The sequence below is a fragment of the Carassius auratus genome, chromosome 10 (genome assembly GCF_003368295.1).
Source record: "Carassius auratus strain Wakin chromosome 10, ASM336829v1, whole genome shotgun sequence".
Taxonomy (NCBI): domain Eukaryota; kingdom Metazoa; phylum Chordata; class Actinopteri; order Cypriniformes; family Cyprinidae; genus Carassius; species Carassius auratus.
The window spans coordinates 15,234,102-15,255,926 of NC_039252.1; the positions used below are offsets into that span (position 1 = coordinate 15,234,102).

General features: G+C 38.7%; 2 protein-coding genes across 3 annotated transcripts; both read left to right on the forward strand.

Annotated features, from left to right (window-relative positions):
* The first annotated feature begins 643 nt into the window (after positions 1–643).
* LOC113110012 (collagenase 3) lies at positions 644–3,576 on the forward strand. The gene is made up of 10 exons (XM_026273989.1): positions 644–783; positions 861–1,102; positions 1,198–1,346; positions 1,735–1,863; positions 1,955–2,116; positions 2,200–2,323; positions 2,411–2,544; positions 2,842–3,001; positions 3,079–3,182; positions 3,305–3,576. Exons 1-10 carry the CDS (start codon positions 679–681, stop codon positions 3,403–3,405), a joined length of 1,410 nt encoding a protein of 469 aa, XP_026129774.1. The 5' UTR covers positions 644–678; the 3' UTR covers positions 3,406–3,576.
* A 14,484-nt stretch (positions 3,577–18,060) lies between these two features.
* On the forward strand, positions 18,061–21,190 carry LOC113110013 (collagenase 3). 2 transcript variants are annotated; one of them, XM_026273990.1, is made up of 10 exons: positions 18,061–18,343; positions 18,432–18,679; positions 18,758–18,906; positions 19,489–19,617; positions 19,762–19,923; positions 20,010–20,139; positions 20,218–20,348; positions 20,441–20,600; positions 20,688–20,791; positions 20,878–21,190. In XM_026273990.1, the coding sequence occupies exons 1-10, from the start codon at positions 18,242–18,244 to the stop codon at positions 20,976–20,978; spliced, it is 1,416 nt and encodes a 471-aa protein (XP_026129775.1). In that variant the 5' UTR covers positions 18,061–18,241; the 3' UTR covers positions 20,979–21,190. The 2 variants fall into 2 exon arrangements, with proteins under 2 accessions (XP_026129775.1, XP_026129776.1); XM_026273991.1 differs by having other exon boundaries at positions 18,285–18,343; positions 18,463–18,679.
* The last annotated feature ends 635 nt before the right edge of the window (positions 21,191–21,825 follow it).

Genomic DNA, 21,825 nt, shown 5'->3' on the forward strand with positions numbered 1-21,825 from the left:
AGTAAATTAGTGGGTTTTTGTTAAATATGAATATAATCATCATAATTTAAAGAACCAAAGAATTAAACTACTTCAGTCTGTGTGCATTGAAAATTTTTTTAAACACAAGTTTCACTTGAATTATTGAAATAAATGAACTTTTCCATGACATTCTAATATATTGAGATGCTCCTGTATATATATATATATATATATATATATATATATGTGTGTGTGTGTGTGTGTGTGTGTGTGTGTGTGTGTGTGTGTGTGTGTGTGTGTGTGTGTGTTTGTGTGTGTGTGTGTTTTTAATTAAAAACTAAGTTAATGTGACAGTTTTAAATATAGATACAAACTATGAAACCGAGTTTTAATCTCTTCTATAGAAAGTTTATTTGATTATTTATTTGACTGTTAATGTGACAGTGTTAAACGTGTGTATGTGTGTGTGTGTGTGTGTGTGTGTACAGTATACTGTATTTTTATCATCAGCTATGTAATGCAGAAATGTATTGGGGGTCCCTTGGTTGGTTGAGAGTTGACCACTCCTAGTGTAAATATTTTGTCATATTTATTATTATGTCATTCCCTGATTTGTTTCCTGTGACTCAATCTCGTGTTGCACAATCTGTCCGTCTTTGGTGTATATAAGAGGGGAGCAAAACACAGACTGCATCAGTTTCTTGAAAGAGAAGCAACATGAAGAGCTACTACAAGCTGTGCGTTCTTCTCGCTCTGCTGGTTTCTGGTTACACCAGCCCTATAGCGCCACCTGCTGATAAAGACAAAGAGAGCATCGCAGTGGTAATTTACACTCTTTAAACTACTTTGACAATGCTGTTAGATACAGAATGTAAACTAACGTTGATCTTTGTTTTCAGAATTACCTGACTCAGTTATATGGCTTGCCAAAGCAGACCAATTCTGATGCTGAAAAACGCTCCAGTGCCATGAGTCTGAGGTTGAAAGAGATGCAGCAGTTCTTTAAACTCAAGGTGACAGGGAAGCTGGATGAGGAGACGCTGGATTTGATGAAGAAGCCACGCTGCGGGGTTCCAGACGTTGCGGCCTACTCTACTTTCCAAGGGGACTACAAGTGGAAAAAACATGATCTGACCTACAGGTGAGACCTGTTAACAGCCAAAACTGTTTAAGACAAAACTGAATAAAAAGGACTTGTGACATTTATGTTACTGTCTTTTTTTTTTTTTTTACCAGGATTGAGAACTACACCCCTGACATGTCTGAAGCTGAGGTGGATGATTCCATTAAAAGGGCCCTGCAAGTGTGGGCAGATGTGACTCCTCTGAGATTCACACGTATCTACAGCGGCACAGCTGACATCATGATCTCCTTTTCTGTTAGAGGTCAGTTTTTAAAACTAAACTGCAAAACTTCCTGTTTTTAATGAGTATTCTTATCTGGTTTTCCAAATATATATCAAGTTTCAATCTCTTCCATATAAAGTTTATTTGATTATTGTTTTTTATATTTTAAGTTGAAATCTATACAAAAGTAAAGAGAAATGAAAGATAGATTTAAAAAAAAGATATTTCATGTATTTGTAATATTGAAACATAATGTGCCGATTATGTTTCATTTTCATGTGTCAAATATATATTTGTAAAAATATTGTGCATTTCAACTTTTCAACACACACACACACACACACACACACACATATATATATATATATGAGAGAGAGAGAGAGAGAGAGAGAGAGAGTTTAAACAACAAATCTCTTCTTCTTTTCAGATCATGGTGATGGATACCCCTTTGACGGGCCAAATGGTTTTCTGGCTCACGCTTTCCCTCCATTTGAAGGCATCGGTGGTGATGCCCATTTTGATGATGACGAGAAGTTCCTCTACAGATCTCCTCACGGTGAGGGCAGATTACTTTGGAAACATCTCCAGTTTGTACCAACGCACAAAAGAAAACCCCAGCTGTTTTAACATTCCCACTTATTCCCCAGGTTACAATTTGTTCCTGGTGGCTGCCCATGAGTTCGGACACTCTCTTGGGCTCGAACATTCCCAGGATCCGGGTGCACTGATGTATCCCACCTACGTTTACAGAGACATCGATACCTTTGTCCTCCCTAAAGATGATGTCGACGGAATCCAGTATCTTTATGGTAAACCAATCAGAAACATCAATGATGGTTTGAAAAGACGCTAAAAGTGGTGTTTCCAATAATTGAACTTTTTTATCAAACAGGCCCAAACTCTGATGGAACAGGTCCAAAACCCCCACCACCAGTTACCCCAAACAAATGTGATCCCAAACTGGTCCTGGATGCTGTCACCATGCTCCGCGGAGAGATCATGTTCTTCAAAGGAAGGTAAAGAGACAGAAATGCCTCTAACATGTCCTCGTGAGCTGTGTTCAGTCATCTCTGACCCGTCAGTATATCTGGCTTTATTCGCAGCTTCTTCTGGCGTAGTTATCCTCTGAGTAGAAACGTTGAACAGCATCTCATCAAAAGCTTCTGGCCTCAGATTCCAAATCATATCGATGCAGCATTCGAGAGTACATTTGAGGACAAAGTCTTCATTATCAAAGGTAAAAACCATATGAATAGAAATGACAGAACTCTTAAAATGTTTTTTTTATCTATTATTATTTATTTATTTATAGCGTTACCATAGAAGTACCATTTTGTGTTCCTCAAAGAACCTTTCAGTGAGAAACTGTTCACTGACAAGTTCTTTTGTGAAAACTTCCAAAACTTCCAAGAGTGCATGGATGTTAAAGGTTCTTCATGGAACAATACATGCCAATAAAGAATGCATATTTTAGTGAAGATAACTATGTTATATGAGGCATAAAATATAATTTGAAAATGTTGTCACACCTCAGGTGAGAAGGTGTGGGCTCTCTATGGCTACGATGTGGTACGGGGATATCCCAAGAGTCTCAGCATGTTCCGTTTGCCAAAAAAAGTGAAGAAAGTCGACGCAGTCCTCTACGATGAGACCAGCTACAAAATCCTGTTTTTTGTTAACAACAAGATTTATAGGTCAGTAAATCACTTAGTCTGATTGAGTTGCTCATCTTTTTCAAGAACCTACAATTAACATGATTTATTTTGGACAGTTACAATGAGGAGCAACGCAGAATAGAGAAAGGTTATCCTAAACCGGTGGAAGAAGTTTTCCCTGGAATGACTGGCAAGGTGACCGCTGCCTTCCAGTTTAAAGGTATGGGTTTTTCTTTCATTCCTTTAACAGCCGCTTTTATTTAAAGTGACTTACAAACCATAAAGTCTAAAATATAATCCTATATCTAACATTATGTCTATGTCTTTCATGATAATTTTTAGGTTTCAACTATCTCTTCAGTGGATCAAAGATGTTTGAGTTTGGAGCCTACAACAGAAAGCTGCTCCGTGTCCTGAACAATAATTATTTCCTGCCCTGTTAGTCAGTTCAAGTTGAGTTTCTCTTTAAAGCTCAGCAAACTACTGCCTGCATGAAGGAGAATCTGACCTGTCAGTGTTTTTAAAGTAAATTATTAATTAATGTATTAATTGTATAACTTATTTTACAGTAAAGTATTATTTGCAACACAAGAACAAAACAAAACATGTCCTATGACTGATGCAATTTAAAAATAAAGATTTGAGCAGTTTGATGAAAAATCTGTTTGTTTTGGGGTTTGTTTATTAACCAGCTTGACACCAAATATAGGAGGGTTATTCTGTGTTCAGAGCCAAATTACTGTAAAATGGCATCATCATAATGTATTTTTTATACAGAGATTAGTAGGTCTGTTAGTAAAACCTGTTGACTTTAGTAATTGTAGTGACCATTCAAAAATGGTGTAAAAGCAGTTTTCATTTTTATTCCTGTAACTGAAGAAGTATTAAAGATATCTTAACGCCCTTTTAGATATTTGGTCTTAACAAACATTCCTTTTGGCATCTTCATTTTTAAGGCCATATGGTTCGCTTCCAGAGATTTAGGGATCTCATTATGGATCTCAGTATACATACAGTATAAGTGCTGTCAATTGATTAATCATGATTAATAATAATAATAATAATAATAATAATACATTTTATTAATCATGCACTTTACATCAGAGATCTCAAAGTGCTACAGGTAAAAGAAAAAACTTTGCTAAAAAGAAATGTCTTAAGGCCTTTTTTGAAACAGTGAGTGGATTGAGGTGCCCTCAAGGAGTCAGGGAGGGTATTTCACAGATGTGGGGTAACAGTACAAAAGGCCCTATCTCCCATTCTCCTGAGTATGGTTCTGGGTATGTGGAGGAGGTTTGAGTGAGCTGAACGGAGGGAACGGGTTGTGCTTTGTGGGATGATAAGTTCTTTGAGGTAGGGGGGCATGTCCATGGATGCATTGATGTGTTAGGAGGGAAACCTTGTACTCAATCCTGGTGGAGATAGGAAGGCAGTGGAGTGAGTGAAGAATGGGAGTAATATGCTCATGTTTCCGCACTTTCATCAGGATCTTAGTTGCAGAGTTTTGGATGTACTGAAGCCTCTGCAGACTCTTTCCCAATGAGAATTGCATTGCAGTAGTCCAGTCTGGAAGAGACAAAGGCATGAACCAGCTTTTCGGCATCTGAGAGGGTGAGAATGGGCGGAGTTTGGAGATGTTACGGAGGTGGTAGAAAGAGGTCTTGCATATGTGATTTATACAAGCTTTAAAAGTGAGTTCGGAGTCAATTTTTACACCAAGATTTGTGAATGTTGATGAGGGGAATGTTGGTGCCAGAAAAGGTGATGCTGGTTAAAGTTTTCATTTATATAATATATCTGCGTGTACTGTGTATATTTATTATGTATATATAAATAGTAAAATATTATATATTATGTTTATATATATATATATATATATATATATATATATAAATTGCATGAATATATATATAGACATGTACATTTTCTAAAAATGTGTACTGTATGTGTTTGTATTTATATATTCATAATAAATATACACAGTACACACACATATTATGTAAACAAAAGCTTTTATTTTGGATACAATTAATCGTGATTAATTGATTGACAGTACTTGACAATGGAGACTCAAAAAGAAAAGTTTATTAAGACTAGAATCTAAAATCATATTGCAATATCTTTAATACTTCTTGAGTTAGGCACACAAACCTTGGAAAAATAATTATTCTGGCACTCAAGCACGTATGTTCAAGACTGTTGTTTTGTCACAAGTATACAAGATGCCTCTCTTGTTTCAGACCTTTTCACAGTTTTAAGGAAATGCCTTCTGGGAGGGGGTCGATCTGTCACACCCCTGTGGACTGTTGATTGTGGTTTCTCCCTGTGTGTCCATATTTGGTCGTTCCTGTTCTCATTATTAGTTAATCACCTCATTGTGCTCACCTGCACCTTATCTGTGCTATATTAGTCCTTGTCTCTTGTGTTCTAGCTTGTTGGTTATTAAGTTTATTGTTAATGTGTATGTCTATTCATGCCTGGCTCTCTGTGGCTTCTTAAATATTTTGTTCTATCATCATCATCATCATTACATCATCCTTGTTTGTTCCCCCATGAACCAAACTGTGACAATATGGACCACTATCATAGTAGTTTTATGGTGCTTATGGATTTTTCTTTTTTAAGTTTGATAGTCTCAGTCATCATTGGTACATTAATTATGAATAATGCTCATTTATCTGACCATAAAGAGTGACAATGGCTGGCCTTACCTGTAGACTTTACATAATACCTCAACTACACCTCACTCTCTTTGCACAAAAATTTACATTTTGTTTTCTCAATTGGGCAGTCCCACTGTAAATTGCAATTCATAAAAATAATTTCTGACCGAAATTCTAACCCTACAATGCAAATTTTCCCATTTTAAAAATGACCAAAGACATCATAAAGACAACATACTGTATTTAATTTTATCTAGAAGATAAAAGTATGAATTAACTGGGTTATGTATCTATGTAGCTGATTTAAGAAATATAACCAAATATTAATACCATACAAGAGTCTGTTTATATTACATACAAATTTGGAAATGTTGCTGTTAAATGAAGGTCTGAGGATGAGAAATTATACAGGTATCTGGGCGAGGAAGTCAAGTTTTGTCAGGAAAGTTGAAAATCCTGTTATTATTGTCTTGCCAGTCAGTTTGTTGGTTTAGTCACAGAAGCTTATAATTTCAGATGTGGCTCAACACCTCACAGTTTTAAGAGTATATAAGTTGTCATCAGACATTGATTAATCAGAAGCTAAGCACACGAGCAGAAGAAGCAGTTCACAACATGAGGATTCACCATCAGTTGTGTTTTCTTCAAGTCTGGTGCTTGTTATTTATGCTGTTCCGATTTCACAGCCCACTACTGATTATGAAATTGCAAAGGTTTGTTTATATTACAATTGTTTGTCCCTGGTCATATTTCTAATTCTTCTGATGATTCCTTGTTTTTTTATTCTTTAGAAATTCCTAATGAGCTTCTACAATCTGGTATACACAGTTCCAAATCCACCAGTCTGGCTGCCGGATCCACTGCCTGAAAAGCTGAAAGAGATGTAGAAGTTTTTTGGGCTTAATGTCACTGCACACTAGACAAAGATATGCTGGAGGTGATGAGGAAGTCCCGTTGTGGAGTTACAGATGTTGATGAGTTCTTAATGTTTGGAAAAACAACAACCAAATGGCAGAGCACACATCTTACTTACAATGAGTGTGTGTGTGATAACAATCACAAGCCAGAGTTAAAAAAGAAGATCCAGAGAATGATCCTTTTCCTCAGGATCGTGAACTACTCCCCTGACATGTCAGTAGCTGAAGTGGATGAATCTAGTCACTCCAATGAAATTCACTCGTTTTTACAGCAGCACAGCTGACATCATGATCTCATTTGCTACAAAGGGTAAGTTTTAATCTATCAGTTCATCTGTGATGAATAGCTTAGTATATAATAATATAAACAACATGAAACATTGTTCAGTAAAATAATTATGGCAGCTAGGGCATTGAATCTTTGGGCTGAATCAATTACATTCACAGGGTTCTGATTCAACTAAAAAAAGACATTTTGCAAAAGCAGAACATTAATTTTGATGCATAATTTAGTGTTATCAAAATATATTTTTAGAATTCTATACATATTTGGCCGAATGTAACTGAGACAAGACAATTAAATTTGTCTAATTAAAGTCTTCCATGTTTTCTTGGAAAATCTTGAACCCTTTAGCACCACAATCAGCTCAAATTTGGTATGTGTTATTACAACCTGAGCTTGTTTTATTATTGGGAGATACAAGGGTCTGTATTATTTACTATTGGAGAAAATCTAATGGCCATCTTGAATCACATGTGTCTTGATAACCAGTGACATTACATCCTTGACTTCACTGAATTTGTCACGCTGTCTAGTCTCTGTTTCTCTGGGTGTCCACTAGTGGGCTCACTTCCCCTTAGGCACTTCACCGTAGGCACTAGAATTCCTCTAGTCTGGTCCTGTCTTCACAGTAATTGCACTCCTGTTAATTGCACCAGGTGCAGTTACTTTATTGTCATTAGCCTCCCTATAAAAAACAGTCTTTCCCTGTTGTTTGTATGTCCTTACCCTTCGTGTATCAGCATTCTCGTCCCCCGAGATTCTTCCTGTCTGCTCGTCCTCCGAGTCCGCTCGTTTTCCGAGTTCCCTTTCCTGTCCCTTTTCCTTTGTTTTTTTATTTTGGACTGTCTTTTTGGTTTTGACCTTGGCTGTGTTTGACAACGATTTGGATTACCCTTTATTGAATAAATACCTGCAATTGGATCTCTCTATCTCCCTGTGTCTCTCTGGTGCACGATCGTCACAGAAGGACTCCATCAACGAGATCCAGTGGTATGTCTGTTCATATCTCCTCCCCAGCCACCGAGGAATGGTTTTGAGGGTACCCGCCTGGTCGTGTTCCGTGGGACCAGGGGAGGTTGCTCAGGAGTGAGTGGTCGAGAGGAGGTCCGGCATCGCTCTCCACTGTGGCCCCCCGTCGACCCTGGGTTCAGATGGGAGCCGCCGTCTCCCAATTGTGGATGGAGAGGGGAGAGGAGGCGCAAGTCTACCGAGCCAGCGCCGCTGCACAAGATGGCCGCCAGTCCAGTGCTGCTGCACAAAATGGCTGCCAACCCAGCGCCACTGCACAGAATAGTCGCTGACCCAGCACCATTGCACAGGATGGCTGCCAACCCAGCACCACAAGGCAAGATGGAAGCCAGCCCAACACCACAACACAAGATGGCCGTCAACCCAGCGCCACGAGGCAAGATGGACACCAGCACAGCTCAGCGCCAATGCCCAAGATGGCCGCTGAGACGTTTTTGGATTATTTCTCCATGCTGTCAAAGATCCTAGAGATTCCCAGGAGTGTTCACGTCACGTCTGCCGATCCAGAGACTGTTCAAGTCATGTCTGCTGAGCCAGCACCACAGTACAAGATGGCCACCAACCCAGTGCCACTGCACAGGGTGGCCGCCAGCCCGGAGCCACTGCAGAGGATGTCAGCTGCAGTGGGCTTTCCTGAGTTGAGTCAGGTTCTCGTTGACTTTCCTGAGTTGAGTCAGGTTCTCGTTGACTTTCCAGAGTTGAGTCAGGTTCCGGTTGACCCTCCAGAGTCTAGTCATATTCCCGTTGACCCTCCGGAGTTGAGTCAGGTTCCTGTTGACCCTCCAGAGTTGAGTCACGTTCCAGTTGACTCTCCAGAATCAAGTCAGATTCCTGTTGATCTTCCAGCAGTGGCGGCTATAGAAAAATTTTACTAGGGGGGCAAGTGTTTAACCAGAGGGGCACATTAAAAATGTCAACATATTTTATTTAAATGTTATACAAATAAATACAAAAAGTAATTCTTGAAAAAATCTACACAGTAATTTTACACAATCTAAACATGTTAATAAAAACAAATTACTATTAGTACTCTTATAAAATTCAATCAGGCAATCATACATTTCACAATTTAATATTTATATATGAATGTCAACAATTCAGAAGTGTATATATTTATAATGCTTACATCACACTACACAGAAATAATATACAATTAAATTATGCTTATTTTAAATGAATTGTGCAGGCAAAAAATAAAATAAGCTTTTAATAATCTTTCAGTGCGCAAAACCATGATGGTATGAAACGCTTCAAAACTGATCTCAAAGTGATTTTAAAAGTTTACGGCTTTTAAAACGTGTGTGATCTAACAGGCACAAGCGAGTCTTTTAAAAACAGCAACAAACATCAAATACAAATACACAAAATAAAATTCATTTTATGCAAATCCACAGCCTTTTTATCTACAGATCAAACATTATAATGTGAGTATATAATATTGGAGAGAGTTTTACCATGCATCCTGTTGTAAATGGACGAGGTGCGCGCAATTTGAATACTGAATGGAGAATGATTGACAGCCGCAGAGGAGGGAAAACAAGGTTTCCATAAACTTTAATTTAATGATGTAAATAGTCTTCTGTCCATAACATTAAGCTATGGAATTGCTTCAGATGACCAAGTCACCCAAACTGAAAAGCGCGATGTTTGCATTCCTGAATATGATTAAGTTCCTAAGTGTTTGGGTGTGCTGCACTAATTTACCCATGTAGAACGTTGCATCACATTAGTTCCGCTTTTGGCGCTTGCGTGTAAAATCATATTACTTTTTTTTTCAGCGCGGGGGTGGCCACAGGGGTGGCCAGGGACATGTCTACAGAGGCACGGGCCTCCCTAGGCCTCTGTGTAGAACCGCCACTGCCTTCCAGAGTCGAGTCAGGTGCCCATTGACTTTCCAGAGTTGAGTCAGGTTCCGGTTGACCCTCCAAAGTTGAGTCAGGTGCTCGTGGACCCTCCAGAGTCGAGTCAGGTGCTCGTGGACCCTCCAGAGTCAGGGTTAGTCACCGTCGACCTTCCAGAGTCAGTGTTAGTCACCGTCGACCTTTCAGAGTCAGGGTTAGTCACCGTTGACCTTCCAGAGTCAGGGCTAGTTCCTGTTGACCTTCCAGAGTCCAGTCAGTTTCCAGTTGACTATCCAGAGTCGAGTCAGGCTCCTGTTGACCATCCTGAGTTAAGTCACGTTCCAGTTGATCCTCCTGAATCAAGTCAGATTCCTGTTGACCTTCCAGAGTCGAGTCAGGTGCCCGTTGACTTTCCAGAATTGAGTCAGGTTCCGGTTGACCCTCCAAAGTCGAGTCAGGTGCTTGTGGACCCTCCAGAGTCAGGCTTCGTAACTGTGGACCTTCCAGAGTCAGGATTAGTCACCTTTGACCTTCCAGAATCAGGGCTAGTCACCGTTGACCTTCCAGAGTCAGGACTAGTCACCATTGACCTTCCAGAGTCAGGGCTAGTCACCGTTGACCTTCCAGAGTTAAGCCAAGTCACCTGTGATCTTCAAGGACCGAGCCAAATCACTGGTGATCCTCAAGGACAGAGCCAAATCACTGGTGATCCTCAAAGACAGAGTCAAGTCACCGGTGATCTTCAAGGACAGAGTCAAGTCACCGGTGATCTTCAAGGACAGAGTCAAGTCACCGGTGATCTTCAAGGACAGAGTCAAGTCACCGGGGTTCTTCATGGGAGAATTCAAGTCACCATTGATCTTCATGAACAAAGGCAAGTCACCATTGATCTTCATGAACAAAGGCAAGTCACCATTGATCTTCATGAACAAAGGCAAGTCACCATTGATCTTCATGAACAAATGCAAGTCACCAATAATCTTCATGAGCAGAGTCAAGTCAGCATTGATCTTCTGGAGTCCGGTATAAACACCATGGGATTACCAGAGTCTCGTCACTTCTCTGTGGAATTGCCAGAGCCTCTCTACGTCTCTGCTGAACTGCCGGAGCCATTCCACATTTCTGCTGAACTATCAGTGCCTCTCCACGTCTCTGAACTGCCAGAGCAGTTCCATGTCTCTGCTGAACTACCAGAGTCTCTCCTCGCCTCTGAGTCTCGTCACGTCTCAGTCGAACTCTCTGAACACCCAACAGATCCTGTTGTGGCCACGGAGGCTACCCTTAACATTTTCATGTTTTATGTTACAGACTTGCCCAACCAGACTTGTCCTCCTGTTTGCCCAACCACACGGTTGTGGTGGTCTTCTGCTCAGCCCTGGGGGGCGTCCGTCCTGACCACACGGTTATGGTGGTCTTCTGCTCCGCCCTGGGGGGCGTCCGTCCCGACCACACAGTTATGGTGGTCTTCTGCTCCGCCCTGGGGGGCGTCCGTCCCGACCACACAGTTATGGTGGTCTTCTGCTCCGCCCTAGTGGGCGTCACGTGAAGTCCTTCTTGGACTTGTGTTTATTTTTTGTTGTTCTTCTGTCTGTGTCTTTCTTTCTGTTTCATCCTATGGACCTGGCCCTCCTTCCCCCTGATCCTCCGCCGGTCCACCTCCCTCCTGGGTTTCTAGTCTGTGTCTTTCACTCTGTTTCCCTCTAAGGACCTGGCCCTCCATCCCTCCCCCTGATCCTCCGCCGGTCCACCACCCTCCTGGACTCCTTGTTTTGTGTTGCACTTCTCTTGTCTCTGTTTTCCCATTTTACCTGGTCGTCTTGTCTCTGTTTCCCCATTCTAACTGGTCCTCTTGTTTCTGTTTTCCCCATTTTACCTGGCTCTCCGTCCCTCCCCTAGTCCTCCGCCGCTTCACCTCCCTCCTGGTCTCTGTCTGTTTTTGGTTTTCAATCATTCATATGCTATAAAATTAATTAAAAAACATATATTTGTTCAATGATAAAAAAGAGCTTATTTTATCAAAAGCAACACAAAATAATATCTCGTATCAAAGCAAGTTGGTTTTTTTAATCACACACGTTTGTATCATAAGGTTTCAAAGTTGTGTTCCAACTTTTTGACTGTCAGACATTCATTAAATATAATAAATTCAAAGAATATAAAAGGCAGCTGTCCAAATCCCACCTCTATAGAGTACTGTACATCAGTGTCAGACAGGCTTTGGTAAGTGTTATAGTTTTATAATATTTGGATTGCTTGATTGCAAAATGGAAAGGGGCAGCAAGGTAAAAAAGCAAATTTTGATAAAAAAAAAAGAGAAAGGTTGGGAAGTTAAAATTTAATTCATGCATTTAGCAGAATCTTTGATATCATAAATACCCATGCAAGAAACTTATTTTTTAAATGTACATTTTTTAACTGAACACAAAATAGCATAGCATACGCAAAGCAGAGAATAAATAAATTAATATATAGAGGAACGAAATATATTAATAATAAGTACAATGATACATAGAAAAAATAATTGAATGTAGTATTATGTAATAGTGATTATTATTATTATTTCAATTTTTTTTATCATTTTCTTCACACCGAGAAAGGAAATATTCTTGTGCATGAAAAACCCCCCAGATAAATCAGCTGTATTTCCAGGGCGATGTCAGCCGTTACATTAATTAATTACAAATATTAATTAAATGACAGTTCAAGATGTTTACAGTAACATTCAATTCAAGTTTATTAATACAGCGCTTTTGACGATACAAATTGTTGCAAAGCAACTTTACAGAAAATTCAGTTTCTACAGTATTTAGTAGTAGCTTATTAGTGGTGACTGTCAGTTTATGTACATATGGCAGAAATGTACAGAAAAATCAATCAAAGATTCAAACAGACAATGAACACTATTAACAGCAATTATTATATGATGCAATCAAACTTATTGCAAAATTATGTAGTTCTGTATGTTGTTTCAGGATTGGCATCATCTGAGGTCCTCTGAGGGTTTGGCATCATCTCTTCTCAGGTGTTCTGGATCCAGACTGAAGCTTGTTTAAATCGTAGTTACCACGGAATGACATAATTAGCGTAGCTGCTTTCCCATCCAAGTAAAATGAATTAGTTTAACCCAAGGAATAATAATGTGTATTTGATCAGATGTAACTGCAGTCCAAGATTATGAGATGCATTATTTGAATGCTTGGCCAAAGAGTTTTTAATCTAGATATAAACAGAGAGAGTTTGTCTGAACCCCGAACATTTTCAGGAAGGCTATTCCAGAGTTTGCGAGCCAAACATGAAAAAGCTCTACCTCCTTTAGTGGACTTCGCTATCCTAGGAACTACCAAAAGTCCAGACTACCTGTACTGTAGCTTGTTTATTGAAGATGCAAGACAACTCTCTAGCAGCGCATTACAATAGTCTAGAGGTCATAAATGCATGAACTAGCTTTTCTGCATCAGAAATAGGTTTCGTAGCTTGGAATTGTTTCTAAGATGGAAGAATGCTGTTTTTGTAACATGGGAAATATGATTTTCAAAAGATTAGTTGCTGTCTAATATTACACCCAGATTTTGACTACAGCGGAAGTAACAGTACATCCATCTAGTTGCAAACTGTAATCTATGAAATTGACTCTCCATTTAAATAATAGGACAGATTTGATCTGAACCATCTTAAAGCCTGCCCTTGAATACCTGTATAGTTTTGTATCATGAATTATGGTGTCGAACACAGCACTAAGATCAAGTAAAACTATCAATACGATGTAGCCTTGGTCTGATGCAAGAAGCAAGTAATTTGTAATTTTAACAAGTCCAGTTTCTGTGCTATGGTGGGGCAAGAAACCTGACCGAAATTTTTCATAGAGAATTTTTTTTTTTTTTTTGCCGCAAGGAGAACAATTGAGCAGACAACTTTTTTAAAATTTTTAGACATAAATGAAAGACTTGAAATGGGTCTGTCATTTGCCATTTCACTAGGATCTAATTGTGGCTTCTTAATAAGATAATTTAGTCATTACAGGATCTAACAGGCATCTTGTTGGTTAAGATGCAGTGATAAGTTTATTTAGCTCTTCCTGTCTTATAGTTGTAAAACACTGCAGTTTACCTTTGGGTGCGCTGAATGAAGCTGATGCTGAAGTAGCCGGCAGCCATATCACCCTGGAGCCCAAGACCGGTTTCCCACTGAAGCTAAGCAGGGCTGAGCCTGGTCAGTACCTGGATGGGAGACCTCCTGAGAAAGCTAGGTTGCTGCTGGAAGAGGTGCTAGTGAGGCCAGCAGGGGGTGCTCACCCTGTGGTCTGTGTGGGTCCTAGCGCCCCAGTGTAGTGATGGGGACGCTATACTGTCAACGAGCACCGTCCTTCGGATGAGACGTTAAACCGAGGTCCTGACTCTCTGTGGTCATTAAAAATCCCAGGATGTTTTTCGAAAAGAGTAGAGGTGTTACCTCGGCATCCTGGCTAAATTCGCCCATTGGCCTCTGACCATCATGGCCTCCTAACAATCCCCATATCCGCTGATTGGCTTCATACCTCCGTCTCCTCTCCACCAGTAAGCTGGTGTGTGGTGGGCATTCTGGCGCAATATGGCTGCCGTCGCATCATCCAGGTGGATGCTGCACACTGGTGGTGGATGAGGAGATACCCCCTGTCTATGTAAAGCGCTTTGAGTGCCTAGAAAAGCGCTATATAAATGTAAGGAATTATTATTAATTATTATTATTATGAAGTATTACACCCTGTAGAATCTACATTTGCTATTGTATTTCTGATGTTATCTATTTTATCAGTGAAGAAATTCATAAAGTCATTACTATTTAACTGTGAGGTAATATTAATATTGGGTCACGTCTGGTTATTTGTTAATCTAGCTAGTACGATAATTAAAAAAAACCTTGGATTGTTTTGGTCCATGTCTTCACATGCTCCCAATATCAGTCCTCTTGTTTTTATTTAATTATTTATTTTTATGTGTGTAAAGTGTAAAAGTGGTACAGTGAAAACCTGTTAAAGTAACTGCATTTGTGCACATAGTGGACATTTCACTTAATAAACCAGATTGTCAAAACCTGGTCTGGGATGGTTTTTTCTTCCAGATAACATTTATCTCTTCAGTGGGAGAAATTTGTTCAGCTCCAGCAATAGAAAGCTCATTCGTTTACTGAAGAGCGATTACTTCCAGCCCTGTTAGTCAGCTTTTTTCTCAAACATTGATGAAGATGGATGTAATGGGGTGTTTCAAAATTACAGCACTTACTTTAATACATGTGCATTTAAACTAATTAAATAAATTATTCATTGATTGTTCAAATTGTCACTGGACTTCTAATTTATTGCTGTTATGATTTTAAAAGAATGCATATGTCAGGATCCTGCCCTGACTTTCTTGTCTGTCCTGTGTTTATTTAATGTGTCTTTGTTTATTTTGTCCCTGGGCTCATGGCTGTGTATTTGTTGTGTGGGTCATGTGAACCTCTTGTTTTGCCTCCTTGTTTTCAATCACCACAACCCCTTGTTTAGTCCTTGTTTGTCCAATTGTGTTCACCTGATCCTCATGTGTTCTGCTCCCTTTATATTATGCTCATTTCCTTCTTGTCTTTGCTTGTTTGTTTTGTCTGTGCATTCTCCTTACTAGTGTCCAGGCACCCAAAAGGAAAAACACATAATAAATATACAAATGAATAACAATAAACAAAAAACTAATAAACAAATACAAAAAACTTTAACATATATTCAACCGGTTTGAAAAACAAATCCTACCCTCAGTAGTTACCAATATCAAATCACAATCAGCCATAATAAATCAAACGTACCATTTTGAATAATACAAAAATACTACTCCAAATTAAGTCCTAATTTATCTGTCTATTAAGATAAAGAAGAAAAACAGAAACCAACTCAAGCAGCATTAACAACAATGTTGAAATTCTCACTCTCACCCCCTACTTCTGAAAAAAATAAATCTTTATACCTTTTAAATTGCAACATATTAACACTTTCTTTGATATATCCGTTTACTGTATTCCACAATATCATCCCACATTTCGAAATAAAAATCCTTTTGAGCTTTTTTGTGCATTTTGCTGTCAATTTGCTGTCAATTTGAGCCCCTCTTAAATTGTAACACCCCTGTCTATCTGTGAATAATGTTGTATATTTCTAGGCAGCTTTTTATTTTTTGCTGTATAAACTGTTTTGTGCAGGTTTAAATTCTATCAGATCATAACATTTTAAAGTATGAGATTTTAAAGACAATAAATTAGTATGCTCATAATATCCTTATTTATTTACTGTCCTAATTGCTCTTTTTTATGTACTTAGTATTTGTAGGGTGGTTTTGTAGAGTAGGTGTTGCCCCATACTTCAACACAATAATTTAAATATGGCAATACAAGTGAACTGTACAGAATATAAAGTGCTTTCTCATTCAATACATGCCTTGGTTTTGCAATTCCTCTGATATTCTATGCTACTTTTGGTCTCACATCTTTAATGTGGGGTTTCCAACAGATTTTGTAATCAAGAATCACCCCTACAAATTATACAGTACAGACCAAATGTTTGGAATTATATACATAACAAAAAAGTGTGAAATAACTGAAAATATGTCATATAGGTTCTTCAAAGTAGCCACCTTTTGCTTTGATTACTGCTTTGCACACTCTTGGCATTCTCTTGATGAGCTTCAAGAGGTAGTCACCTGAAATGGTCTTCCAACAGTCTTGAAGGAGTTCCCCGAGAGATGCTTAGCACTTGTTGGCCCTTTTGCCTTCAGTCTGCGGTCCAGCTCACCCATAAACCATCTCGACTGGGTTCAGGTCCGGTGACTGTGGAGGCCAGGTCATCTGGCGCAGCACCCCATCACTCTCCTTCTTAGTCAAATAGCCCTCGATGCCTTCAGTGTGACTCTGCAATTTCATAGTCATGAAAATAAAGAAAACTCTTTGAATGAGAAGGTGTGTCCAAACTTTTGGTCTGTACTGTACATTGATATACATGTTCTTTACCTTAGAATATTGCATGTTTCTTAGTCACTGCACTTATCCAGCTCCTTGATATATCTTACAGTCAGCACTCTGGCCTCCTCAGGTGCCTCATAAAGCTTTATGTACAATTTGTTGTCCAGGTTGACTGGATTTTCTTCTGCTTCCTTAGCAAGTAAGCACTTCTTGCGGTGTCTGTATTCCTTTTTGTTAAATGATACAATGTGTTTGTAAAATAAAAACAACTATATTTATGTCACATATCGGCCCATTCACATATAAGGATAAAATTCCTATGAAAACAGTTAAAAACTGAAGAAGAAAACAAAATCATTACATAAACTGTACGTGCAGAGACTCATTTCATATATAGATTTCCCTTTAGTGTTTTGAAATTGCATTTTTTTTTTTTTTTTGCAAAACTCAAAACAACTTTTGCCATTTCATTAGAGAATGCATAAACCACTTTCCTCTTGAGGATATAAGAGGAGGTGTTTAAGGTTTTTTGGATGTGTATCAGCAGTTTTTAATCCCCATAAGCTCCTACTGTACCTGCAAGCACATACATGAACACAGTGGACGCCCCGGTTTTGTTGGGTGACTGAAGCCACGCCAGTGAATCACAACCAGAGATGACGATGAATCTGGAACGTCCTCTGAGACCGTGTCTGAAATGTCCATGTATGTCTATTGATTTCTTGCTGTTCTCATTCTGATAAGGAAACAATGGTTGAGTTATTTTAGTGCAATCAGAGTAAAAAAGTAACAGAGTCAAGCTTCACTTCCGCATTTGAGGTTTTGTGATTCAGTCAACCCATGATTATGTTAACATTTAAAAGGGCAGCACAAAGTATTCATTAAAAACCTGTTAACTGGTCATTTGTTGTACTTTCAAATATTGGAAAAACATATATACATATATACAACACACACATATATATATATATATATATATATATATATGTATATATATATATACACACACACACACATTTACATTTATGGTGGATGTATATTTAACAAGGCAAAGTATATACTTAGTAAAATAAGTTTTTGTGGGGTAAAGGTTTGACGGACCATTCTCAAAATCGCTGCATCAACTATCACAATTATTTAAATTTCATTAAATAGTTATTTTATATGAAAAAAAAAATGGGAAAAAAACCCCCACCTCCACCAATATAGGATCACAAAATGCTTTTAATAGGAAATTTCTGAATACCACAGCTGAAAGCTTAATAGCTAATTTACATTCAAGCAAAGGTGTTTACATTTTGGCTCTTTGTGGTGCGTATAAATTTAAATATTGAGAAATATTGGTGCTAAATAAAAGTGTGTGACAGAAATCACAGGAATATCTTGGCAAGAAGGAAGAGATTTGTGTTAAAGGAAGCTGGTAATTCTGTAATTACGTCTTGTCTGTCAGTTTAATGGTTTACTCACAGAAACCTGTGGCTGATGACTCCACCTGTTGCTCAAACCCTCACAGTTCGAAGAGTATATAAACCTCCATCAAACCTTTGCCAATCAGAAGTGCAAGAGCCTAAGCAGCAGCCCACAACATGAGGATTCACCGTCAGCTGTGTTTTCTCGCAAGCCTGCTGCTTGTTATTCACGCTGGACCGATTTCACAACCATCTGACAAAGATGAAACCACTGCAGAGGTGTGTGTTTTTGCTTTAATATAATACTTGTGTGTGTGTTTGTTTGTTTTTGCTCATTATTTCTTCAATTTTTTTTTTAATCCTAAAGCATTACCTGAAGAGCTTTTACAATCTAACAGATGAAACAGATCAAAGAATCGTTGACCGAAGAGAATCCAGTCAACTGACTGAGAAGATGAAAGAGATGCAAAAGTTCTTTGGGTTTAAGGTGACTGGGAAGCTGGATAGTGAAACAATGGAGATGATGAAGAAGCCCCGCTGTGGAGTTCCAGATGTTGCTAAGTACTCCACATTCGAAGGCAACCCCAAATGGCAGACCAACAAGCTCACCTACAGGTGTGTATAATAACAGTTCACTTGGTACGGCTTACAAAAGATCGAAAGAGGCAAATACAGACTATGAGGCTTTTACAGAATCGTGAACTACACCCCTCACATGTCAAAAGCTGAAGTGGACGACTCCATGGAGAAAGCCCTGCAGGTCTGGGCCAAAGTCACTCCAGTGAAATTCACGCGTATCTACAGCGGCGCAGCTGACATCATGATCTCCTTTGGTACAAGATGTAAGTAGGGATAATATTTCATTTAATTCTTTTCAGTTTAAATCAATGTGACTGATGATAAATGCAGACCAATTAGTCATGTACTGTCATCACAATACAATTGTTCAGTGAAATAATTTTTGCAGTTAGTGCCTTGGTTAAATCCAAGTATCACAGCACATGTTCCTAATCTGTTATCTCTAGGTCACATTTGTTATGCTGTTCATAAAATAGCACTGGTTTATCTTAAAGAAAATAATAGTGAAGTTTGAAATCAGTCTTTTTCTGGAAAAAGGAAACCAAGAGTGCTAGTGTGAGGGGATGGTTGCTTTGCACTTTGTAAAATAATTTATTTGATAGCCATGTGTTTCAAATATTGTATTGTTAAAAGTCACGATTTAGCAGTCATAATCCAAGATCGATGCATCTGAGTCAGATCAGTCATTACCAGCCTAATTACAAAATTTGTTTGCATGTCTTAACTAAAGCCAAGGCAAGGTTCTGTGATTTATAAACATTTTTATATCACTTTAATACTGTCTATTAAACTAGAAGACCTCGTTGGATATATTAGGCTAAAGCAATAAAAACTCTTTCTAACAGATCATGGGGATGCTTACCCGTTTGATGGCCCACAAGGCATTTTGGCTCATGCTTTCGCTCCCTCTCCTGGACTCGGTGGAGATGCACATTTTGATGGTGATGAGTTTTTCACCTTACGTTCATCAAGAGGTGAGTTTCGCTAAGTGGAGCCTAGTTTTCCGAAGTTCTTCATTTTAGTAGTGCAATACACTCATTACCACAGATTGTAACTTAAGCACCACTCACGTTTGATTTTTATTTGAACCTAAACCGTGCTGCTTAACTTCTCCACAGGATTTGTCCTGTTCTTGGTGGCTGCCCATGAGTTTGGTCACTCTTTGGGCCTTGCTCATTCCAACATTCGTGGGGCTCTGATGTTCCCCACATACAGCTTTACTGATCCGGATCGTTTCTCTCTACCTTATGATGATATCAGAGGGATTCAGTCGCTCTATGGTAAGCGCATGATCTTAAAGTGCACGTCTACAATCTTTAAGCTAAAAATATTCAATCGTTTGTTTAATATCTGGTGTTTCCTTCAGGCCCAAACAGAGACAGTATCTCCATCCAACCTGATCCAGAAGTACCAACAGCTCCTAACGCCTGTGACCCTAATCTGATCATGGATGCAGTTACAACTCTAAGGGGTGAAACAATGTTTTTCAAGGACAGGTAATAGAAAACAAAATCCAAGTATTTTCTATAGACCCAAAATATTGAAATGAAATGACTTCATGTCTCTCTCTGCAGCTTTTTCTGGCGCAGTTCTCCAAGCAGAAGTGTGACACAACTTCAAATCAAGCATTTCTGGCTCAACGCTCCTAATAATATAGAAGCTGCATACGAGGATCCAGTGCGAGATAAACTTTTCTTTTTCAAAGGTACCTTCTCAGACAATCTGGGAATGCTGAAACCACAATCACACTTACAATCTCTATATCTGTGCTGAGAAATAGTCTGTCTTTGTTTACAGGTAGACAAGTCTGGGCTTTTAATGGCATCACTCTTGAGTCCGGCTATCCCAAGACTCTCAGCAGCTTTGGTGTGTCATCACTGGTGAGAAAAATCTGTGCTGCCGTCCATGACACATCCTCAGGAAAAACACTGCTCTTCGTTGAAAAAGTTTACTACAGGTGGGTCAAGTGCTGGATCATAAACAAAAGCCCTTTAAATGAGCTCTGAAAAGCTGTTGTAAGGTTAAATCTCCCATTTTTTGGAAGCTATGATGAGAGGGCAAAGAAGATGGATAGAGGGTATCCCCAACTAGTGGAAAGTGGATTTCCAGGGATGACTGGAGAGGTTACAGCAGCCCACATAGCCAACGGTAAGGATTCTAATCTCTTTTTCTACAAGCATTAATGTGCAATAATTATACTTCATAAAACTGAATGGTTTTTTTTTTTCTTACAGGTTTTATTTATCTCTACAGTGGGACAAATGTGTTTGAGTTCGGGTTATACAGTAAGAAGTACTTCCGTGTGCTGAAGAACAGTTTTTTCTTGCCCTGCTAGTTGAGCTTCCTTGAAAGAAGAAGCGGATGTATATTTAGAAGGTTATTTTACAACTACTGCATTTATTTTTAAATGCATGTACATATTTAAACAAATGAATTGTTCAATTAATTTTTTTCTTTCTGCTGTTTGTCACTGGACTTCTAATATAACTTAAACAATGCATTTTTACACAATCAATTTTATGTTTTTTTTTTTTTCAAATAAACTAAAGTGCCTATTTTAACTTAAAAGCATGTGAGCGTCTTCATTTTGTAAGAAGGATTGATTTTGGTGTGGACTTTAAACATTTTAAATAGATTTACAGGGCAGACCTATATAACTATTATATTAATTTCAATATTAGCATTGTAAAAATATCAAACCATCTACTGTAAACTCTCAATAATAAGTAAACCTCTAAAGCTTTATAGAAGGTTAGACTTGTTGACACTTGCTGTTGATATAGTATAATGAGCCTTCTCATCATGTGTTTATACTTTAGAGCTTGGCCATGTAGACGTACCAAGAAGAATGTTGCAATTTCTGTTCATATTTAATGCCGTTGTTATGCATGCACATTCTCTTTTGGGTGGGTGAGTGGGTATGTTTGACCAGAAAGAAGGTAAATCCAAAGAACAGGCAGGGAATCAAAAAACTAAAATCAGTCTCCCACTTCCACCCCTTCTAAAACAGCTGCTGATTAGAAATGATAAAACACTGGAGAAGCCCCTTTTAGACCATATGGTCTTATAAAAGTCACAAACAGAGACAGTGGAGATCAATTAAACTTCCCTGAAGAGGAGTAAGACTGAAGTATGGAGCACTTAACACTTGGAAACTTGTGGTGTTTTTAGCTCTTTGCGAC

Excerpts from the sequence above, each read along its gene's own strand:
- LOC113110012 (XM_026273989.1), top strand. The coding sequence starts at position 679 with ATGAAGAGCTACTACAAGCTGTGCGTTCTTCTCGCTCTGCTGGTTTCT. Across the intron at positions 784-860 it reads ACAAAGAGAGCATCGCAGTG|AATTACCTGACTCAGTTATA; the intron begins GTAATTTACACT and ends CTTTGTTTTCAG. Across the intron at positions 2,324-2,410 it reads ATCATGTTCTTCAAAGGAAG|CTTCTTCTGGCGTAGTTATC; the intron begins GTAAAGAGACAG and ends CTTTATTCGCAG.
- LOC113110013 (XM_026273990.1), top strand. The coding sequence starts at position 18,242 with ATGAGGATTCACCGTCAGCTGTGTTTTCTCGCAAGCCTGCTGCTTGTT. Across the intron at positions 18,680-18,757 it reads ACCAACAAGCTCACCTACAG|AATCGTGAACTACACCCCTC; the intron begins GTGTGTATAATA and ends AGGCTTTTACAG. Across the intron at positions 18,907-19,488 it reads GATCTCCTTTGGTACAAGAT|ATCATGGGGATGCTTACCCG; the intron begins GTAAGTAGGGAT and ends TCTTTCTAACAG.